General features: G+C 40.1%; 1 protein-coding gene across 2 annotated transcripts in view; it reads right to left on the bottom strand.

Moving 5' to 3' along the window:
* trpm3 (transient receptor potential cation channel, subfamily M, member 3) overlaps window positions 1–24,917 on the bottom strand; it is a 143,050-nt gene that overhangs the window by 81,080 nt on the left and 37,053 nt on the right. For both annotated transcript variants that reach the window (XM_061728936.1, XM_061728937.1), the window contains exons 2-3: window positions 9,942–10,021; window positions 2,929–3,130 (exon numbers count right to left, since the gene is read on the bottom strand). In XM_061728936.1, coding sequence (XP_061584920.1) covers window positions 2,929–3,130; window positions 9,942–10,021 — 282 coding nt within the window. The remainder of the gene's footprint in view (window positions 1–2,928; window positions 3,131–9,941; window positions 10,022–24,917) is intronic.

Raw genomic sequence — 24,917 nt, 5'->3', positions numbered from 1 at the left:
CGGACACGCGGCACTGTTGACTTTTTTTCCCTGCCGGCTCTGCTCACTGCCCCAACGTGTTGCCTCCAGTCATTTCAATGAGAAGCACACCGCAAAACACTGCATTGCATATTCAGCGCCGCACAGAAGCTCCCAAATAGAAATGATTTTTGATTTCTGAATGAATGGATAGATACGTCGCTTATTTTTTGCATATTATGTTTTTCTTTTCTGGCCTGGTCCGTTGTTTGGGGAATTTTTTATTTTTTTTCCCCGTTCCGAGGAAATTTTTTGCTGAGACCAAAATCCGCGGATCCGCGGAAGATTCTGATGCCTGAAACACATGGTGCTTTACATGCAGAATAAAATAACAATCAAAAACACGTCGACGCAAACCACATGCGTAGGCACGGCGTCGTTTTGACGCAGAACCATAACTCAGCCTAGGCTGAGTTATTAGGTGTCAGGTTACGTGCATCTAAAACCAGAGGAGAACTTTACTGTGTGTGCACAGCCAACAGCTGATTGACTGCAGTGGGCGCCGTTCGACAAGTCACCGCGGCGCTACAGACACCCCGGTGTTCATATTTTTTGTCGGATTTGCGCTGATCTCATAAAAAAATATCCCATAAAAATCCCCAGGACGGAAATCCGTACCCAGTACGGAGAACTTTAATCCCTGTCTATATGATCGGAGCAGGAGTTCGCATTGCCGGCAGTAGGTCAGACTTGTTCCCGGTGCATGTTGGACTCCGGCAGGGCTGCCCTTTGTCACCGGTCCTATTCATAATTTTTATGGACAGGATTTCTAGGCGTAGCCAGGGGCCGGAAGGGATCCGGTTTGGGAACCTCAGGATTTCATCTCTGCTTTTTGAGGATGATGTTGTCCTGTTGGCTTCATCGGACCGGGACCTTCAGAATGTGCTGGGGCGGTTTGAGGCCGAGTGGAACGCGGCAAGGGATGAGAATCAGCACCTCCAAAACCGAGGCCATGGTTCTCCGCCTCCCTAGGGAGGTGTTCCAGGCATGTCCCACCAGGAGGAGACCCCGGGAAGACCCAAGACATGCTGGAGAGACTATGTCTGTCGGCTGGCCTGGAAACGCCTCGGACTCCCCTCAGAAGAGCTGGAGGAAGTGTCTGGGGTGAAGGAAGTCTGGGCATCCCTGTTAAACTGCTGCCTCCGCGACCCGGTTCCGGATAAGCGGCGGAAAATGGACGGATGGATGGATGGATGGATGGATGGATGGATGGATGGATGGATGGATGGATGGATGGATGAATTATATTAGGGCAGCTCTGTGGCTTAGTGACTAATGCTGTGGCCTCACAGCAAGAAAGTTTCTGGTTCGACTCCTGGCATAAGTCCTTCTGTTGATGTGTTCTCCCGGTGGTTGCATGGGTTTACTCTGGCTACTCCCTCAGCCCAAAAACAAGTATATCAAGCTAATCTGTATTTTTCTAAACTGCCCATAGGAGTGAGCATGAGTATGTGTGGTTGTTTGTTGATACGTCGTCCTGCAATTGACAGGCAACCTGTCTAGTATGTACCCCTGCCTTTTGCCCAAAGCCAGCCTGGAAAGGCTCCACCAGATCACCATTACCCTGAATATGAATGAGCAGGTATTGAAAATAGATAGATGAATTATATGAATTGACAGTGTCTGGCACAAGAACCGGCCAAAAAAGTTCCTAAATTCCCATCTTCAGCAAAACCTAAATTACATTTCAAAGAGGTGGGGTACATTGAGTCCAAATGGGCCATATTCCACGCTTCCATATAGTGGATGACTGTTACCATGGCTGCAAGGTTGTCGGTCCCTGTCATGGCAGTATTCACCCAACTCAGTGGTGGATACCCCAAGTATGGGAAGCCATCAACCTAACATCAACCTAAAAAAGGGTTCTACAGGGACTTCAGTCACCTTGGGGGGACTTGAAGTGGAGTAGCTGCTCCTCCATAATGGGAGGAGCCAGCTGAGGTGGTTTGGACATCTGATGAGGATGAGCCCTGGGGGAGGTGTTTTGGCATTTCCAACCGGGGGGAGACCCCTCGGCAGACCCAAGACAAACTGGAGAGATTCTAGCTATCGGCTGCCCTGGGAATACCTTGAAGAGCCGTATGTCTGGACCTCTAAACTTAAGCTGCTGCCCCGTGAACCAAATTCTAGTATCTAGTATTGCCTAGTATTGATTGTATGATAATAGGGTAGGCATCACAAGCTCATGCTTCAGCCTACACCTTTTTTGGTCACATCTATTTGACCCATCTCTGTAGTGCCTCTCTGGTTTTGCTGTTTTCCCCATGTGTGCTGTATGATGATGGTTGCACCGATGTAACAACATTGTTTTTTGGATGACCAAAATAAACAAACAAAACAAAACAAAACATATTTGGATAAGTGGAAGTAAATGAATGAATGCTGTTTACTGATGCAGATATGATTTAAAGAAAAATATCTTCAGATTAAATTCAGTCATACAATTCTCATTACAGATTCAACAGCTTTGGCGTTTCTCCATTAGTTTCAACTCATACCAAAGTGGGTTTCAAGGGCTGTGTCAGCTGTCTCCGCTGTCTTTACTGCTGCGACTGAAGTACTTTGCACTCCTCAAGAGTTTGCTTCCAACTCCGTTTCTATAATAACTGGGAAAATGTGTTAAATGTAAATAAAAACTATTAGGTCTACATATGTTTTTAAATGTGTTTCTGATGTTTTAAATTTGATGCCAAATTAGATAAATTAGATACATCAGTGTGTTCTGCTTTAGATCTATATTTCAGACAGTCTCTAAGGCTTTTTTGCCGTGGTTTGTGTACAGTCCTACAGTGGTCTTGAGTATGTTCTAATCACCTTCAATCCTTTATCATCTGCTGTAAGATTAAAACAGATCACCTCTGCTGGTTTGTATCATCACACAGGCGGGTAATGGCCCCAAAGGATAGTTACCATGGCTTTGTTGGAGTGTCCTCCTCCCTGGAACTCAATGGTGCCAAAGGCATCAGTGGGGCTGAGCTGCGTGTGTTTGCTGATCGACCACTTCTCCGACAGGCTGTCATTTTTGGCCAAACGCTCTGCTTTATCATTCTGACTGGATGAGATGCCAGGCGGCAAACCCACATGCTGACCTATTAGACGACCACAACAGCACCTGAAAAAAGGAGAAAGCGAGAGTAGCATATTGCACAGATCATCAGAGAGCATAATTGAAATGTTGAGAGGAATGATCCATAAACAAAATGGCTGTAACAGTAAGAAGGAAAAATTAGAGAGTGAGAGACTGTGTGTGACTGAAAGGAACAGAAAAACAAGGAAATGGGAGAAAGGGGAGTAAGACTGAAGTGGTAGCTTCTCATCTGACTTTCATCTCCTTATTGGTGGAAGGTGGTAAAAGGTGAAGCGATTTGCTGGTGTGTGCAACATTTATCTCGTACTGTCTGCCCCCTCCCCCGAAACATCTGAAAGTTTTTCCTCTCCTGTTTTTTTTTTTTCTTATTATTCTTAGCAATATGGGACTATGGAGATTGACAGTCATGAGTTGTACCCTTCCCTTCCTTATTCAGATGTGATGCGTGCAGCTTTCATTTTCTCTATTTTAACCCTACAGGGTGAAGTGAGAGTCCTCGGGGGAAGGGAGTGCGGAGACTTTGATTGTCACTTCATGTTACCATCATCTCCTGCTTAAGTTACTCTTCTCAACTCTTTCACAAGCATAAATTGAAGGGCGAATAAGGAATATTGGGTTCCAACATTTGTATGCTCCTGGCATCTGCTGGCTTTTCTCTAAATGAATGAACCCAAATGAGGGAGGAGTTAATTTAGGCTAATAATTTCTGTATTGTGTGTGTGCTTATATTCACCCCTCTGCATGGTTCATTCAAATGACACCATCTTGTTTTTACACAATATATAAGGAGAAGAGTTACTTGTCTCTCTGATACCTTTAAATGTCTCACGTGCCAAGCGTGCCGCTACTCTTAAAAGAAAATCTCACCTCCTCCGCAGCCTTCAGCTGTAGGCTTCAATTCTCTACGCAAGCCTAATGTGTTATGCTTGAATGGAGCATAAATGCCAACACTTAAGTATGTTTTCTCATTAATAAATGTTTTTAAAGCTGTCAAACTGAATATGCTAATTTTGTTTCTGAACTGTGTCTGAACTGGTTTCCTCTTGCAGCAGCATCAGCTGTAGTAAAAGTTGTGATTACAGTCGTGAAATCAACTTTGCAGAGCAAATGAAAATAATTAAAATAAATATTTATTTTATTTTTTTATAAATACATTTTTTCTTTATTTTTGGGAAAACTGATTCATCATGTGACTCATCTACATGTGCTGTTATCGTTATGACCTTGTTTTAGTCAAGGGCATCAGGATTCTCAAACTTTCTGCGGTGTGATGAGCAGTAGCTTCCATTGTTGCTTCAAGGAGTTTCCTTTTAATATCATCTGGGATACTTTTAATTTCATCAATAGTATGACTCAACCTAATTTCAACTGTTGATATGATGTAAATTTTGTGTCTTCATTGTATAAAGACCATACTTTTGATGGAAATGATTTACAGAGTTGTAGTGGTCCAGGCATGACTTACGACAGCTTGAAAATACAGACACAATCTCCAAACAAAGGCGAGTGAAATACGCATGACATTTTTAATTAAGGTCACACAAAGGGAGTAACTGACAACCAGACACGCCACGTAAAGAAATACATATCCCTCAGTGCCTGGCACAGCAGGCAACAAGGGAGTGTAAAGGCAAAAAAATGATTAAAAGGAGAAGAACCAGACCTTTACCTCCCTCTCAGTCTACATTTCTGAGACAAACTTTAAGATTGGAATGCGTGAATTAACTTTGGTTAAGAAACCTTCAATGTGATTTTCTTTTTTTTTAACTACAGTTCATGTCTCCATTTCACCGCCATGGTTGAATCAGTGTCATAAAATTGTTCTGTTCTTGTTCTTTCTTGCTTTGTGAAATGATATCAGTTCCTTTATTAAGTCATAAGAGCAATGCAAACAAGTACCTTATGTGTATCTATTGACCTATATTATGCATAATAACAGTAAAGAAGTTATGTATAAAAAAGGGTCCAAATATATAAATCAATCTATCATGTCAATGAGCTGAAATGTAAGGTTCTTTTTCTTTCTTGTTTTTATTTTATCCCAAAGAAATAAGAGAAGAACTAAAGTTTGAAATGTGTAACATCAACCTCTTAACAGCTCTAGGATTGGCTGAGGGGCTGTTTAACCCCCCTGTGGGCGTTGATCACCTATTGAAGCAAAAAGCAGATCTCCTCTCTCCAACCTCACTTTTACCTTTTACCTTTTATTACTTTTAGCTTTTATTTATTTTTCAGTTTTTGTCACCTTTTACTTTCTTTAAACTTTTGATCTTCTTTTTGTAACTTCAATTTTTGCAACTTCTTGTCAACTTCTTTACCATTTTTTAAGTCTTATCCTCTTTCAGACTGAAGGCCGACTTCATTTAGCCGTTACTGAATTCATTTTGATAATCTTAGGATCGTTCTGAGACCTGCCTAATTTAAAGGTGACCTATTATGAAAAACAAGTTTTCTCTTGTTTTAACATATATAAAGTGGTCTCCCCTCAGCCTGCCAACTCAGAGAAGGAGGAAAGCAACCAAATTCTGCAGTGTCTGTACAGCCGCCCGGATGAGCCGTCCAGTGTGATGTGGCTTCTACGAGCCGTTCAGATTCTGCTCCCGTCGTTGCGTAACGACGGGAGCGATTTACATAGGTTGGCCTCCAATGCGTGAAACCACGCCCACAACTAACTCAGCCGGCCGGAGCTTCCGCCATTTTTCCGCAGCGGTGTGTCGCATCATTCAGGCAGCCAGTCAGCACAGTGCCTCATTATCATAGCCTCCCCGCCAACTCAGAATCCTGCATAGATAATGAGGTTAGAGAATGGGATGCTAAAGACATGATTTAGAGGCTGAATTTCTAATTTATTTAGCAAAAACAATCAAAAGCTTGTTTTTAAGACATTCAAGGCCTGTTTAAAATAGGTATTAGATGCCATAATAGGTCCCCTTTAAATTACAGAGAATTTAGATTTGTCTTATATATTTCAGAGCTAAGTTTGATTTTTTCATTTTTGGCCTTCCTTTTTGGTTTGCGCTGCTCACCAAGGAGAAAATTTGGGTTTAAACTTGTTTGTCCAAGGAGAATCTTCCATATCCACTCATCTACCACTTGAAGGCAAAACTAGAGACCTACGCAGGCTGCATTCATCCGAAGGCCGTAGTTGGCAGAATCATATGCAACGTTGCCAGGTCGTTGACATCTGACTTAGGGGAATTCATGGAAGTTGGCTGTTGTCTACTGGATTCAGAAATCTACCTTCGGATCAACAAATCCACAGCTCGGCCACGTAAGTCCTCTTGTGCATTGGTGGTGTCTAACAGCCGAACCCAGTAAACCAAAAATTCATTTTTCTCTAAACTTAATCATCAATTCTTGGTTATTCACCAGAGTTACTTTTAATCCCTTATTTTTTAAAGCTTTCTACATCAGATTTTTGGTCAGGAAAACTTCACTGTCTCTTCTCTTCATTTCCTCTCTTTTATTCTCTGATTAGTCTCGACTGTTCTATAAGTTATCACCTTATTAAATCATGTTCTCTTCCACTCATATATATAGGCATGTATATATTTATATATACATGTATGTATAACTGCATTTATCTGTCTGTTTATTTGGGGTTCTAATAAATGTTCTTTGAATGAATCCTTCACAATGTTTATTTTAAGTGCTCCAACCAATCCTGATTAGAACCTACTTTCGGATGAGAGATTGATAGTTTATTTTTCCTTTGTAACAAAGGTGGTGCCTCCAACAGGTTTGATAAATTAAGTAGGATTGGTAGAGTCTTCAAGGGATGTTTAAAAATGTTTAAAAGACAGCTGTTCATTTTCTCCAGGTCAGAAGGTAAGCACATAATTAGAGCTCTGTAGCTCTGAGAGGAAATAATGAAATAAAACTTAAATGTATTCTCTGCAGACAGTATTGTCGGGTAAATGTCATTTAATGTGACAGATCTTACTGCTGAACAAAAACACCATTCTCAGTCAGCACTTAATGTAACTTAATCTCTAGCCTCAATGTTTAGCAAAGGAAAGGTTAATTTTTATCGTTCTCTGGGAAATGGCACACAATTTTAGGGTAACCACAAAAATAGATGTTTTTGCATTTCACTGGTTTACTTTCTAGTTGGTTTTTTTTTTTACTTTATTTTTATTGAAGAAAAACACAGACATTCTTTGACAACATCACAGAATATATATGAAGGCGTTAAAAAAAGTAACAAAATGGGGCCAGTGGGGTCTAGAAAGTTGAATAAAACTGATAAATGAAAAACAATTAATACATAAATGGACCTTCCGCGTACCCCGGATTCTCTTCAGTTGGAAAGGTACCTTGCAATAGCCATCTCCTCACAAAAACATCAGACCTTAATTGTAATCGAGCAGTTAAAGCCTCCATTCCATACACCTCTCTTAGCTTGTGTTTCCACTGTGCCACTGTAGGTGGCTGTGTATTCAACCACTTTATTGTCACCATTTTCCTAGCAGTCATCAAGAGTATAGGTAACAAGTTCTCTTGGTCCCTTGTGTACAATACATGCCTTCAGGAGTCAGATCAAAAAGACACTGACTGGGGGTGAATAGTATATTAATTCCCATAACTTTATCTATCTCATTCTTTACTCCCTTCCAAAAAGGCAATATCATTGGGCAATCCCAAAATATATGTGAGTGGTCGCCAATCCCTCCACATTGTCTCCAGTATATTGCAGCTGGGTTACTTGCAAATTTAGAGACCACAGAGGGCGTCTTGAAGAACCTAGTCTTCATCTTCCAGTCAAACTCCTTCCACATATTACTATTGATACCTTTATGACATCCGATGCACAAGTGTTGTCTGATGTATCCAGTAGTAGATTTCTGTATATGTGGGGAACTTGCTTCTTACTGGGTATTTTATGTTTAGTTAAATTAATAAAGTAAATTTCCATGTTCGTTGGGGCATTTTTGATTAATTGGAATCTGTATGGTTTGTAATGTAGTTTCTTATCTGAAAATACTGGAACATATCACTTTGAGGTAAAAGGAATTTTTCTTGTAGATATGAGAATGGCTGTACACCGGTGTCACAAAGCAACTGGTCAATAACCCTCAGATTTCTGCCTGCCCACCTCTTAAATGTGATATCTGTTGTTATGGGGGGGAAATCTGGATTTCCATTAATCTGCATAGCCCTCGAGAGGGCAACTGATTCTCTAATTTTCTTTTGGACTGCCGACCATACTTTCAAGGTGTGTTTTACCCATATATTTTTTATTTCAAATTTCTTCTGGGACTGCTTGTTTAGAAACACTAGTGTGGATAGAGGTATTGCTGGCACTGAGCTCTGCTCTATGTTCACCCATCCCGTTTCTGAGTCATTATTAGTCCAAGCTACCACTGCTGTTAGTTGTGCTGCCCAGAAATAGTATTTTAAATTAGGTAGGCTGAGTCCACCCTGGTCCTTCCCAAGAGTGAGCGTTTTAAGTCTCACTCTTGGTCTCTTATTTTGCCATATAAATTTAGATATAAGCTTGTCCAGCATATTGAAGGCTGACGTTGGGATCCCGATTGGGAGAGACTGAAACAAAAACAAAATTCTGGGAAATAGATTCATTTTAACAGCTTCTATTCTACCCAGGAGGGATAACGGTAGCACATCCGATCTTGCCAGTTCGTTTCTAAATATCCCAAATATTTTTTTATAATTCGCCTGGTATAGCTGTGTTACCTGGGGGGTGAGTATGATCCCTAAATATCTGAATACTTTCTAGTTTTAAAGTAAATTTTGTAAATAAAGTACTTCAAGAGGTGAAAAATTTAATTGTTTGGTCCATTAAAAAATATTCAGTAATGAATAAAGAAATCGCTTACTAAATAACAGTCATGTACGACATCAAAGGAGTTCTTGCTAGGCAGTACTTGGGTGCAGATTTGACCTGCAGACCACACTGAATGAGATGGATTTCTGTAGGACTGACTAAAGAATTTTCCAGAACCTGGTAGCAAGATTTGGACGGAATTTCAGTCTCCTGCTCAGTGAAGGCAGCCCCTACCATGATCGTTCATCCACCCTGGTGGTGCCTGATTTGAAGTCTTATAGGGGTTTATAATTTTACATCAAATCCATGATATATGGCCACGATACCCCCCCACAAATGTAATTACTTGTCAGGTTAACTACATCAACTTTTACTGGTCTGGTTAGTAGTATCATTTTTCCTTCGTTACTGTACATTTCCTGCAACATACTATGTACAAAACATAGGTTTCTGTAACAGTTGCAGCTCAAATAAGACATACTTTAATTTGCTCTGCTACAATGTATAAAATACATGAACTGAGTTAGCACTACAGACACAGCACTGCAGCTTAGAACCTTTGATGGTATCATTACAAAGTGATACAAACAACAACAAACAAGTATAGTATATTAAATTATGGTAGCTTTCACAGTTAATTTCCACATTGTTTTTCTTTTTTAACTATCTAGTCCACTATATGAAACAAAACCTTTAATTTTCAAATAATCATACAGTCTTTGCTGTCTTAAAGATGTTGGATTGCTCGTAAAAGCATTTTACATTTTTTGTAATTGTTCAGAATCAAATTGAATTCCTCAGAAAAAAAATGAAGCTGCCAGTTAATTATTCCTTTGAGAAATTAATCACTGGTGGCTACACCCTCATTCAAAATACTCTATGGTGTTTATCTAAATTCAGTATGAATTCAATTAAATTTATCGCTACAACTTAATAAAATGAACAGTTAAAAATGATCAGTTTCCTTATTTGTGAATATTTCCACTGTTTACAGGAAGAGTCAACAAATCACGTGGTGTAAAGTAGCTATTGAGATACATTGGTACTCACCTATGGGGGTCTTTGGCGCTCACTATGATATGAACACATTCTCTCTTGCTGAATGCTCTTTCTATCCACGATTTCTGCGCCTGTTGAAATAAACACAGAGATTTTAAGTAAGTCAAATAATGGAACTGCTCCTTGAAGATGAGTAGGGACTGCAAACAGACAGCTATAACTGGTTCATATTATGAGCAAGGTACGCAGCAGTCCAGCTGTGGCAACTGGAAAATAGAGATGGTGGAGAGAGGGTGAATCTGAAGTCTTAAAGAACTTGCGCAAAAATATGTTTTAAGGAACAATCAGCAATTTGACGACCTGGTCTAGAAACAGATGTCACAGCATTTTAAAGTTGGCAGGGAAACACACTGATCCAGAAAAAACACATGAACACTAGCTTCAGTCAGTCACACGTTTCAAAAGCTGAAGTCACTGACAAGAACACTTTATGATGTTCAGTAACTCCAGCTCAGCCTGGATGAGATGAAAGGCATGGTACTGTACATGCACTAGGGCAGAATAATGTCACACTTCTATTCCTAGATACTCGCTTGCACAGCCAGCTGAACACGTGTGCGCTATCTGCAAGTACAGTGTGTGTATAGTTTTTCCACAAAGTGTGGGTGGGTGTGGACATCTCTAATTTAAGGCAGACAGTCAAAAGTGTCTGTTTGTGGCACTGTGACTCCCTGTAGTTGTATCTGCTGCCTGTCTGAGTGACAGATCAACTAACTGGAAGCAATTATCCTGTTACAGAGATGTCCAGAAAGACACTGACAACGGGATACACGGGCAGCACAGCAGAAAAATATCTAGACATCTGTGATCTTTTCATGCATGCATGCTTGAATCATTGATTTTACCAGAGAAATAACGTTTCAAAAAGGGTATGACATAATGTTGCATGCAGCAAACTCCTCTTAGTGCCAATAATAACAGAAGCCCATGACCATGTGAGATGAGTCCAAGAAATGAAACGGTTGGGCATTGAATATTTTCTGGTTACATTACACTGATCTGTAAATAATAAGACAAGAGTAGGCAGTGGCAAAAAGTACCATGAAATGTCACAGGGTGAAACACACCGAATCTTCTGTGACATTTACTTTATAAACCCAAGCTGAACGAAGTAAGAAAGCTTAGGTATTTTCAGTGCATCCGCCTGTATGAGCATCTTTCTTTCGTAGGGTAGCTGCAGTGACTTAGTTTTTTCTTTTCTTGTCTGTAATTATATGCAATTGTATTTTAACTATGGAAAATAAAAGCTACCAAAACAGCTGTGTGCTGTCTTCTGTCAGATTACAATGTACAATATTTTAGGAACTGTGTCCTCTGCTATTTATGTGTAGTTCTTCCACACCAGGACACTGAGTCAAAGGCACTACTTTCTGGCTGGACTGCCATTCTAGGAAGCATCCGTGGGAGGTTTTGTCGTAACACCAGAGGTCTAAAGAGAACCACATGTAACCATGCCACTTTTTCCAGCTACCCAGGGAGCAGGCTGAGCAGACAGTGAAGCTCACAGCAGAGGAAACACAACCAGAACTAAAACAAAAGGACAGATGTTTATTCTGCTCTTTGCTCAGAGAGCTGCCCCCAGCTCTTCTCCCAAAACCGAAAGCTGCTTGTACAGGGCTTTCCTCACTGTCACGGCTACAACAACATGTGCCCCATCCGCCTGACTGGCACTGTCACATCAAGGCACCATAAAATCCACGGCAACGATCCAGAATCAAGCTATGCCAGCACACTTACCCTAACACCAGACTTCCCACGATAAACCATTACTCTGGGGTGAGGGGGCTGCTTTTACAGACCACCATGGCCACGATGACTCAGCAAGCCACAACAACCCATACATACACACACACACACACGTACATGCACACACACACACAGACACACACACTCAATTCTTTCCCTGTCATGCTAAAACAGTGTATTCATTCGCCAGCCTCCGGCAAAAAAATAGATCCACTTTACAATTGGAGAAATTCTTGATTTCAAAACTAAATCAATACTGACAAGACTGACACCATGTTCAGCAACAACACAACTCATAAACACTTTGAGATACAGTTGGACATTTTTTTTTTAAAATATATTTTTATCCCGATATTTTTCCACATTTTTTATCACCCAGTGTTCCTACCTAAGTGACAGTCCTGGGCATTGCTCCCTCTACCAACCCCGGGAGGGTCTGCACTGAGCTCAGGTCTCCTCCTTAACCTGAGGAGTGAGCAGGCTGCATCTTTTCACCAGACAGGGTGGGGCTTCTCCGGCCGGACGTAGCGCGTGGAAGGATCACGTTATTCCGGCCGGATCCTCCCCACCCCATCTGGCGCCCCGGTTGGCCAGAGGGGGCATGTATAGGCCAGGACTGCTGCATGTTTTTGTGAGGGCAGCTCACATTAGCTACCCAAGGGAACACGGGGAGAACATGCAAACTCCACACAGAAAGATCCTTTCTCCAACCCCACCCAGGGTGTGGGTGCTGAAGTCACGCACTCAGCGCCCACAGCGTCACTGGCAGGAATTGAACCCAGGACCTTCTAGCTGTGAAACGGCTGCATTACTAGGGGTGTGCAAACAAGGGTACCTCACGATTCGATTCCGATTATTGGAGCTTCGATTATTCGATTATTCGATTATAACGATTGTCAATTTGATTCGATTATTGGTGCCACGATTCTTGGATTATTGTGATTTTTAATGCTTTTTTCCATACAAGATTGATTTTGTCTTCATCTGTGGCTACATTTGTAAATAAATAGCCAATCAATTAACTCTAACAACACTCATTAAGTAAATAAGGTTTTTTGAACATTTGACATGTATTTTTCAAAGACACAAAATAATGTATTTTATGACTATGTAAACTTTTTCTCTTTGACTTACTTAACTTTGAACAGGGAAAGCTGCACTTGCATGAGAGCGCCCTCTATTGGCGGAAAACACTGAAAACGGTCAAGCCCTGGATTTAATGAGTTCATTAATTCAAGTAAACAAGATATGTACTTCCATCAAATTTATTTAGTGTAAACATATCTGCCATATTTCAAGTGAACAGTAAGAAATGTGCATTCTTGAAAATGAAATGATTCCGCAGCTTATTTAGTCCGGAATCTGAATAGGATAACTTAAAAAAAAAAAATTTTAACTGGACCATAATCGATTACAAATCGTCACGTGACGCATTGCGATGCATCGACACATCGATGAATTGCACCCACCTCTATGCATTACCATGGAAAACTTTTAAATCAGTTGAGCACAGTTACTGCAGACCATAACAACTGATTCAAAGATTTAATCTGCTCTCTATCGTATGTTTCTTCCTGAACCCTTTAATTAACATCTTTTCTCCTCTGTCGATGTGCTATACTGGACATAGTTTTTCACTTTGTCTCATGCTGCTATGCTCCTCCTTACTCTTCCACTGACATTCTTCAGCATTGTTTATGAGATTTCACGTGGTGTGATGAGATGACACATGGCCTGCACCCCATTGTGTAATTAATATTTATCACTAAGGTGCTCTCAGGCACGCTTTCTCTCTGTCTCTCTCATGCACACACAAGACCTGTCGAGCAAATCCCGGTATTGCTGTGAGCGTGTGAGGGCTGTGTACCTGTGTGTGTGAGGGTTTGTGTGAGCTAGGTGTGACCATGTAGCAAGTAAGAAGCATCTGATAGCCTGTTAGGGGTCCTGACTCCATTACAGTCAAACACTACCGTCTCCACCGCCTTCTCCTTGTCCCCTCTTCTCGCTCCCTTACTACCGCATCCCGTCTTTGTTATCGGCACTGACAGGGAGCTGAATTGAGAACCACATCCAATCAATGGCACTAATGTTGTCATTCTTTCCCTTTTTTAAATCTTCTCTAAAAGAAATTGCTATAATTTGAATGTTTTCATGAGAATTTGTGTTGTAACTTAAAAAAAATCTAATCAAACTACCTTTTTTCTTGTGTTGTCTTAAGCACTGGTGTCTCATACTTTCACTAATTCACTTCTTCAAACGATTGAAGAATTTAGTTTCACGGCCAGTTTGGAGATGAAAATGAAAGACACATCTCTGCTTTTTCAGTGGAGTGCATCTCAGTTTATATTATGATTCATTTTGATTTTACAGGTGTCCAGAATGACAATTTTAACTCCAAGGGCTTGAGAAGCGTTTAAACGACACATTGCAGTAGACAGTAATCAAGTCTTGAAAAAAGTCAAGCTGAACCAAGATTAGCCCCCTGTCTAATCCCATTCTATCACATCCATTTGGACATTTGATGCCTATTTCGGGTGACAAACAATTTCTGGTGAGAACTAAAGACAGCACCATCTTTATCCACATTACATTCATCTCTTTTTGTCCACATTGTTTGCCATCGATCTAATCATTTATTATGAAATTAAGAAATCTATGACTGCATTAAAAATAGATTATTAGATTGCAACTTTTTATGCATTAAAAATCACATATTAACACTCATTTAAAGCCATGGAAGAACTCCATTATCTTAAAAACAGAAAATCATTTAACATTTTTCAGCCTGTAAATTAATCAATAAAACAACATAAATATTTTTTATGAGAGGCGAAAGGTGGATTTCTACGAACGGAGAAATAATGACAAAAAAATTCAGAATAAGTCAGCTTAATCTGCGATCTTTTGATAGCAAGAGTGTGACGCAAGCACAGACAACTGGTTTTCTTGACTCACCTGTATTATGTGACAGGTTGCACTGCTGTAATCTATCCTTTATAATCATGGTTCCCTATAATGCAAGAAGACACATCCCACAAACAAACTAAAAACGACTAAATGGTCCTGATCAGAGCAATCCTGATCAGACCACCTCTCCTGTCCACAAGCAGCTGATCTACTCTGGTCTACACATCGGAGCACTGCTCCGATGTGTCTGTGTGCTTGTGTGTTCTTGTGTATTCATGGTAGTGTGTGTTCAACTAGTGATTAACTGTCTTTCACAGTCTCCTCCCCGCTGTCAGCCCCACACTGGCTGAACATAAGAAAGTCAAAAAATATGATTTAAAATTTTTTTTATTAGAATTCCCCTAAGAGGACAACTATTTGCATGTGGTAGCATAATGGTTTCTGACCCTCCTAAATATTCAAAAATCTGTTTCCATTCCCATGAAGAGTATTGAATTAATGATGTTTCTCACTTCTCTCCATCTTCCTGTTTTAGCTTCAAATTAAACTTGGAGAGAGACAGAATATTCGTGTCATCTCTACCAGCAGAATTTCTGTCAGAGATCACCACCGAAGGGGGAGTCTGAATGCCAAGAGAGCCTATTAGGTGGAGCAGGATGACATTCGTCTAGCCTGCATGACATCCTTATTTTTTCCAAAATAATTCACACAGCAGACAAGGCACACACACAGATCTACACCCAAGATTTCTGGCTTGCACTTTTTCTGCTGTACGTTGCTAATTCTTGTATTTTCATCAAGTGGATTAACACACTGTGATAAAGACGGCTTATTCAGCAAGAGCAGAAGGAGGAAGTTGAGACCCTGAGACTTTAATCTTAACCAAACTAAACCAAACCATACAAAAAAAAACTAACAAAAAAAAATAAAACAAAAACCAAAAACCAAAAACAATACAACCAGCATACTTTGGAAACTCTTTGGAAAGAATGATTTGGACTCACTCCAAAACTGTAGTCCTGAGTAAACACACAACACATGTTTACAACATACTGCAAATATAATCAAAATTAAAAAAAAAAAGTAAAGTATAGGTTTAAATAAACTCCTAATGAATAAATCCTTCCTGACCGATTCAAAATATTTAGCGAAGCGAGTCCAAACCATCCAAAAACTGCAAGGTAGGTGTACTAATGAGAGATCCAAGGAGTCACAACCACTTTGACAGGACCTGGGATATACTTGCAGTTCAGACCGCGTACATGTACACATCATGGCCGCCACGCGTATCCTGCGTTCATTTGACGCCTCGACGTGCACGTTCTCAAAAAGACACTGAACGCATACACGACCTGCAGTTCTCGCTCTGCCCGCGAGTGGCGCTGGTCCCGGTCAGATACCAGCTGGCCACAAGTGACGACGACCTGTCGCTGGCGCCGTTTTCTTTGCCGAGATCGCAACCAAAGCAATGTTATAATCTCCTACATCATCCAACAGTGTCATGTAAACTTGTTTGTTGTTGTAATCTGCTACTGCTACTACCGCTGCTACTACTAAATATTAAATCACTTTTCCAACTGTTGCTCTGCTTACTGCCCCCTATCGGTCACCGCCGGTACGACACGATCTCCTCGCGTACTACGCGAGCGACGTTGCGGTTGGTGGTGCACGCAAACGGACGTGAACGTGCACCACTTAGCCTTTGTACCTCAATATAAGGTTTTGAAGGTGCTTCACTTTAAGACACCGTCGGACCTTTTTCAATAGCAGTTTATATATTCTGGATAATTTTTTCAGAACTTGCGAGTAGTTTTTATTTCCTTAACTTTATAATGCCAGATGGATGATACATAAAACACCAATTTCTGAGTCTTCTCTACCAACCCATAATCTAAAGAAAAAATAAGTTATACTATGAACAATTAAAAAAAAATGTTGTTTATTTTAATACAAAATAAAAGAAAACAAAACCAATAAATGTTGTAAATGAATATTAAGAAAGGGTTATAGATGAAATTGGGAGTTATCTATATAATTTCAATATATAATACACACTTCAAATAATGAACTTTAGGATTTTCTGTGTATTATTTTAAATGTATGGCATTAAAGGGTTAACATTACAAAAAAAAAGTTTCTCAGGCACTTTCCACTAAACCCCATGCAACGCTTTAATGGATGAAACCTTTACATGTCCCAAATCTCTCTCTCTCTCTCTCTCTCTCTCTCTCTCTCTCTCTCTCTCTCTCTCTCTCTCTCTCTCTCGCGCTCTCTCTCTCTCTCTCTCACACACACACACACACACACACACACAGTATATATATTTTTGTTTTTTGTTTGATATTTTGTTTTTTCCCTCCCTAGTGTTCCCTGTGTCCTGGACTCAGGGGACTCAGGGACTACTACTCTATCCATGCTGTGATTTCTTGCTTGTGTTCTCTCAGATGTAAGTCGCTTTGGATAAAAACATCTGCTAAATGTAGTAGTAGTAGTAGTAGTAGTAGTAGTAGTAGTAGTAGTAGTAGTAGTAGTCTCCACTAATACACTTGGGGGGTGCCCTTCAAGTGCTTGATCAGCTGAGTAGGTAATTTGCTCTGTCCTTTCCCTCTACCGGGCATACTGGGAGAGGGCAGGATGTTTTTTTTTTTTTCACAGATGAACTCCAGACAAGCACATACCAGTAATGCTGATTTTTGTTCAATAAAAAAAAACGGAAATTGTAAAAAATAAAATAAAATAACAACTGAGTAGAGACTCCAAGTACAAAGCCTACTGTTTGCTTGGAGCTGTTATTTAAACAAATTGTACATCAGAGCAAACTTATGCAGATTAAGTGTAGCTGTTTCATCTTCTCAAAGCCCACACTGCAATGGTTTGAAGGAGAACAGTCACACTGGTTTCTGACTCAGCTGCTCATATTATATGATGTATTTGACAAGACAACCTGTGTTAGTAAAGGCAGTCCATTAGTACACATGAGATTGGTATAGCTGACAGTCTATCTGCTCCCAAACACACATACCAGTTCCATGTAGTTAGAGTTGGAAACACTTATGACACTCCCTCTAGATGCATTCATGTCAAGAAGGGGGACATTTTCTGCACCTGAACTGAAATAGCACCCACTGGCCTGGACACTCACTAATAACAGGATTATCTTCCAAGAGGAAAACAAAACAGGTGACACACCCAAATGTGTTTTTTTTCCTGTTTCATGATTTTGCAGCATGGAAAAGATCAATAAAATTACTCCATAGTTCAGATTTACAAAATTCCAAACTACATGAAAAATTAACAGCACAGCCTTAGCTCAGTTTAATTTATTTTCCAGACTCAAAGCTGCAACTATGCACTGTACCCTCTACGCTATGGTCAAATGAACAATTCAAATGAAAAAAACCTCATGTATGGTGGTGTTTTTCCACCCCTAGTATGGACGATTTTATCTGATGCAACAATCCTGAGGAGTGTTACATCAAAAAGATAAAAAAAAAAAAATCAATCCAAACCAGAATTTTACAACTCTGTTCAGGTGCGCTTCTGTAACTTGGTCAGTCAGAGATTTGAAACAAACTTGTTAATACCAACTGCAACTCACTGCAAGTCAGATCATTATTTCTCTTTATCCTTTCATCACTTTTACCTGTGAAATGACAGAAAGCTCTGTTTTTGAACTACTTCTCAGACTTCTTACAGTACATGTGACACAAAGAATTACAAATAAAAATCCTTAGAGATACGGCTTGTGCCTCATGAGGTAGTTGCCCACAGTTTCATCATGTTTGCTTTTGTCCACTTAGAATTAGGAAACAACCAGAATAACAAATGCTTAAGAAATCCCAGATGTTAATGAACACCCAACATAGATGATAAACCTGTATTTATGTCCTGTAAACTTTCAAATTCTGTTTTAACTCAGTGCAGCACTTCATCCAGTGCTGCATCACAACCTTACTGTATTTGTATTTATTTACATTCTTTATCACTTCTCTGCATGTATGGTGTTTATCATCCACCTGCCAGTTGGAAACAAATCATGATACACTTTAAATGGTTTTCTCCATTGTAACTGCTTTCCTCACTAATCCTCTGGCTTACATTTAAAAACATATTAAGCTGTTTCAGTTTGAACTCATAAAAGCATCAAATCATTTGTTATAAACCTGCCCCTTTTCTCCTGAGTTTTGGCTTTTCCCCTGTTACTTAATCTTTTTAATTCTTAAGGACGACAGTGGACAGATTTGTGGCCCGACCTGTCCGGTGTGTAGCCCTGTCTTTCACTCAAAGAGACCTGAGAGACCTCCAGCAGACCCCTGTGATCCTTAATAGGACTTAGCAGGTATAGATCATATATATATGGATGGATATTTGTGACCCTCAGTCATCCTGAGGACACCTTTACTGAAATGATCTGGGATGTGATCCTTTTTTTATATACTGTATATATACTAATGAAAGTTTTAACAGGAGGTTGATCTGTGACTAAGATCGTAATCGGAAAATCCAGCTCAGTGAATGACTCGGACTCTTCACCATTGTACAGTATGGCTTTCTGTGAGTTTGTTTATTTGTTTATTGATTGAGATCCCCATTAGCTGCAGCAGAAACTGAAGCTATTCTTCCTGGGGTCTTAACAAAAATAATGCAATACAAAAGAAAACAAATTAGAGAAAAGAACTTAAAAAATAAAAAAAATACATATGTATACACACACATACACATATACATACATACATACATACACACATACTCATATATATCTATTAATAACACTACTATGCCATAATACCATTATATCTCATGTACTAAAACAATCATATTACATATACAACTATTCCATACCGAAACCATTACTTGGATAGATGTTTTTTAAGTAGTATTCTGAATTGATTATTGTTAGAGAGTTTTACATGATTGGGTAAAGAATTCCATTCTTTCATTCCTCTATACAGGACTGTACGTTTGATGGCATTAGATCTAACCTTAGGTATTGCAAAATTTCCAACAGTTGCATGTCTAGTCTTGTGACAGTGATTTTCTGCACTAAAAGAGAGATTTTCAAACAAATCATATGGCTTTTTTAAAACAGATATGTTTCTTATCACAATCAACAGTGAGTATATGAGTCTGTCTTTGACCAATAACCAGTTGAGTTTCTTGTGCATAGAGATGATATTTGTCCTATTGTCGCACTTGAGAATAGTGCGGACAGCTCTGTTTTGTATAATTTGTAAAGCATTCAACATTTCACCATTAGCACTGGACCAAACTGCTGGGCAATAGTCAAGGTTTGATAGTATAAGTGATTGAATAGCTGTTTTTAAAATCCTATGATTCATATAGGATGCGTGTCTTCTTACAATAAATATACCCCTCCCCATCTTTGTAATGATATTAGAAATATGTTTTTTCCATGAAAGTTTGTTGTCTACTGTTATTCCCAGAAGTTTGGTTTCATCCACTTGTTTTATCATGATGTCATTGGCCTTGATATACAAAACAGGATTCTTATCAATATTATGATTTGATAATCATACAGTTGGACTTTGAGAAATTTAGGGCTAGCTTGTTTGCTCTGACCCATTCCGCTATACTAATGAGTGATACTATCCGTGAGTTAGAGTTAGAGTGCCACAAAGCACATTCCCAGTGAGCCAAAAATATTAACCATAAAAGGGTATTTACTATTCGTATGAATCGCAAAAGTAGCTAAACTTACTAAACACAGGCTCATTGAAATGAACTCAGTTACATGTTTCATTTTATCCAATACTTATGTATGTATATAGACTATCTGTTTTGATTTCTCATGACTGACTCAATCTTCCTCAGTAGGGAAGAACTCATGTTACACTCAAAAATAAAACCTCATGTCATATATTTCCAAGACAAGAAGGATTGTTTGATTCAAACTTAGCCCATATATGCAGATTTCTGCTGCCCACATTTGACTTTCACTGTCTTTGTTAGATCAGATTGAATACGCTTAACCAGATGTCTCTCAGATATGGCCCAAATCAAATTCTTTTGTTCTATGTGTCACGCCTGGCCCTTTAAACACTGGCTGTAACCCATTTTAAAACTAGCTCAAGACATTTAGGGCTCATTGAACCCATCACAAAACCCAAGTTTGACCCTTGAGGCATGTCAGGCCTGTGTAACACTTAAATTCAGGTGACGTCACTGAGCCATAAGTGACAAAGGTAACCCTGATTAGGCCCAAATATGTCTGCTGTTTAGGATAGCAACATTCAAGTTTCCCTCAGAAGCTCTTTTGTAAGTTTTGAAGTTTAATGCTGATTGTTTTGTTTTTTTCCTGGAACTATCATACGTTGTGAAGACTTGGAATCCCACCAAACATGCCGGACCCCATAATAATGTATTCCGAGTACTCAGCTAACTTGTTACGATGTTCCTTCTCAAACTTTAATTTCGTAAGCAAGAAAGTTTTCCTTTTTTTGAAGAATATATTTCCGTAGAGGCTGAAGCCAAGTTGTGTATTTCACACTGCAAGAGCTGTTAAAAAACTTATTTCCACTAACAACTCATGTGCCAGGTCTGGAGCTTTTGCCTGTCTGCGGTGTAATTTTCAGAAGACAGCTCTGATTAATGGTATCACAACTCCCGTTAAACTTTCTGATTACTTCTACAACTTCTCATTCCCATGGATATTTTAAAAATCAGTCATCCTCTGGCAATTATTGTGGAGTTATGATGCAAAGACGCGAATAGACACTGTGTAAGACATTTTACAACTACACATGATTAGGCAAGTTAAAAATCACAGGTTTTGTTTTACTGATCACAGCTTTTCTGACTTTTGAATATGCCATCACACATTACATTTTTTACAATGGGTTTCTACCAAGATGGCTGAATTTTCAGCATAGTTTTTAATAAATGCCTTGTCTATGATTGTTTTTCAGAGAAACTACTCCACAGTTATTATTGCAGCAATGTACTGTGAAAAAAATACCTATGAAAGTTCCAAACTGTCATCTAAACTAATTTACAGTTTGTGGAAAAGGGAATACCAGACTGGCACCTGTTGGATGATGTCATGAATAGCCCATGAACAGATGAAGAGATTGCTGAGAAAACGAGAGGGAGAAACCTGGGTGGGTAATACACCACTCAACCTTCCTAAAAAATCACAGAGGGCACTGGAAATATAACTTGTTCTGCTTGAATTCACAGAGAATTATTTAATTTAACTCTGGGAAGAATTTGGTTGAACTATGGGAAAAAGTCCAATAACATTTTTATGTTTGCAATGTGCAATGTTATAACAGGCTTGACATTGAAAAGGCATGCTATTTGTATCATTATTAGTTCTTTAAATATAGTGTGAGTTTTCTTAAACAACGCTTTGCGAGCCATTTGCATCATTGGTTCCTCCAAAAAATATCTAGCATGCTGCGTATTTGGGTCCTGTAGCAAAAAATAAAAACGTTAAAATAGTGTATTTTTGCATCATGTCCAAAGGAAAGAGCAGTTACAAATCCGAGAGCTTTAACGACAACAACAATAAAAACTAAATCAAAATAAATAAGACCTGTTTTACTCAATGTCTCAGATACCAGGAAGAACCAGTTCATTGCATGTTACATGTTTATTAACAGATATATGCTGCTTTGTTCCTTTCCAAAAACCTTGGTGACCACCACAAGAGACGCATCTCTTTAACATGCATCAAGTAAAACATGACAAACATACACAAACATTAAGTTTTAGTGTAAGCATCTGTTTTCATCTTAAACAGACTGCTGAGTGTTAAACTTGTTGTGGATGTGTGTGCGTTGATTGTGTGAGTATAATGAAGGAATGCGTGCTTGTTTTAGCCCCCGTCGTTTTCAATCCATCTCCTGAGACTAGAATAAGCAGCTCTCTTTCCCACAGGCCTCGGCTAAGCCTAGCTGAGCATCTGGTCATGCAGGCTCTAATCAACACTGGCATGGTCATTCTACGTGTGACAGAGGGGGACAGGCTCACATTTTGGGAGGGCTGGAGGAGGGGGACACTGAGAGTAGATGAGGGAAAGGAGAGAGGGGAAAAGACGGTGGTGGGAAATATAAGAGGTGATGAAGAGGTGAAGATTTTTGTTGCTAGAGGTGAGAGGAAAAGCACAAAGGGGGACTCTATGGGAGAAAGGAGGCAGGAGGTGAAAAATTATACTGTACAGCAGCAAAATGATTGCTTGGGAGACCAATGGGTAAAAATGCCAATTGAAAAGAAGAAAGCGTGGAAGAGGTTCATAGACACAATGCCAAAAGAGAATCTGTAGATGACGCAAAGTAAACAGCTGAAAACCACAGAAAGACAAATAACAGACAGGAGAAGAAAGAAATAAAATACACTCGGTAGAGCTCATGTCTCCTCACAGCCAGCCTATGTCAAGAGAAGGGCGGTAATGTGAGAACAATGAGAGACAAGCACAGGGAAGGTGATGAAATACAATGTGAGTAGCAACATCCTGAAAGGAAATGACAAACACCACAGCCAAGAGTCATATCCAGTCAATCTGATAATCCCTTGTCGTTATGTTTAACATCTATTTAACTGGTCGTGTATGAAGTGACCTGAAAATAAAAATTATAGTAAACAGGAAATACAGATTATATACACTATTTGTATTGGAGTTATAGAAAAGCTCTGGCATTAAGAAGCAAGGTGCAGTTACACTTGATTGACTAAAATATTCTATCAATTCTAGAATAGAATTTAGATATTGATTACAATTACAATCTTATTTAGAATTGTTACAGTATGTGAGATTGTTGCGCTCTTTCATGTGTCTGAGCTGTGTCATACTGATTTCTCTGTATTATTTTATTTATATGCGCAGCAGTGTGGGTTTGTTGTGTTGTTGGCAATCATTCAAGTGACATGCTTTATGCTGGCGTCTCATCGAGCTGACATCCTGAACCGGGAACTGTTCCACAATTCAATCATTCCCACTCTTTCTCATGTTCAAAGAAGATCTAGTCATATAGTTGTCTGGAATGTCCAAGAAAAAAAAAAATATTGAAGTTCCATCACAAAGTTTTTATTTTTGTAAGAGGTTCACTGTAGCTTTTGAAAGTATGTCAAGCTACCCAAACCTTTCCCAATTTCTATTTATCCCTTTTTGAATCTCCACACCAGTTAGCCAGTTCTGCAAACACTTGTACGGCAACTTGTCAACTTGATTTGTGGAATACAATGGAAAAACACTTTAATGCCTCTTTCACATAGAGGGCGCAAAACGCAGAACGCCGTCGGCGATCCCATTCATTGTGTATGTGCTACCGGGGCGCAAGAGCGGACAGCTCTGCGGCGAGCAAGAGGGCGCTGCCACGGCGTTTGCGCCGTGCCTGCCTGCGCCCAAATTGAACATTTTTTAATTTCACCGTGCCGCGCTGTGACGACATCTCGGAGGGAGAGATGGTGGTAGGGGGTGAAATAAAACTGTTGTAGATCAGAAACGATCAAGATGGAGGAACCAACTCTCCCCAACAGGCTGTCAAACTGCTCCTTGTTCAGCCTGAAGTACCTGGAAGCTCATCATGGAGCCGTAGCCCCCGAACGAGCCTGTATTCCCCCAAATCCTGTCTTGCCATGAGGATTTCATGGACCCATATCCTTCTTGCTGCTGCTGCTCGTCTCCCCCTCCTCATCCTCCTCAGAAGAAGAATTAAAGCCAGGGCTTTTCGTTGAAGCAGGGACAGATACATTTTGCAAACCGAGCTGTAGTTACTGTACATCCAAACGAGTGGGAAAAAGGGCGCCAGACCGGAAAAACTTTTTTCGGTCGCCCAGCAACTTGCAACAAATATGTGCGCGATGCGCGCATGCGCGCCTTGCTCTGCACCTTGCTCTGCGCTGACTCTGCGCCAACTCTGCACCCTACCCGGCAGTGGGCGCAGCGCAAACCGCGCTCTATGTGAAAGCAGCTTAAAGCCCCTTTGACATAGAGGGCGCAAAGCGCAGACCGCTGCCGACAATCCCATTCATTGTGTATGTGCTACCGTGGCGCAAGAGCAGACCGCTCTGCCGCCGAGCTCGGCGACGCTCGAGAGGGCACCTGCCGCGGCGTTTTCGCAGCGCCTGCCTGCTCGAATTGAAAATTTTTTTATTTCACTGTGCCATGCTGTGACAACATCTCGGCGCGTCTAGAGAAGGGAGAAGAGAGAGAAGGGAGAAGAGAGAAAGTTGTGTCCAATAGGAGAGAAGGTGTTGGAGGCTCTGCGCTGACTCTGCGCCAACTCTGCGCCCTACCCGGCGGTGGGCACGGCCCAAACCGCGCTCTATGTGAAAGCAGCTTAAAGCCCCTTT

This window comes from Cololabis saira, chromosome 9, assembly GCF_033807715.1.
Source record: "Cololabis saira isolate AMF1-May2022 chromosome 9, fColSai1.1, whole genome shotgun sequence".
NCBI classification, from domain to species: domain Eukaryota; kingdom Metazoa; phylum Chordata; class Actinopteri; order Beloniformes; family Belonidae; genus Cololabis; species Cololabis saira.
Note: the sequence above shows the minus strand (reverse complement) of the source record. Positions and strands in the feature narration are given on the sequence as shown.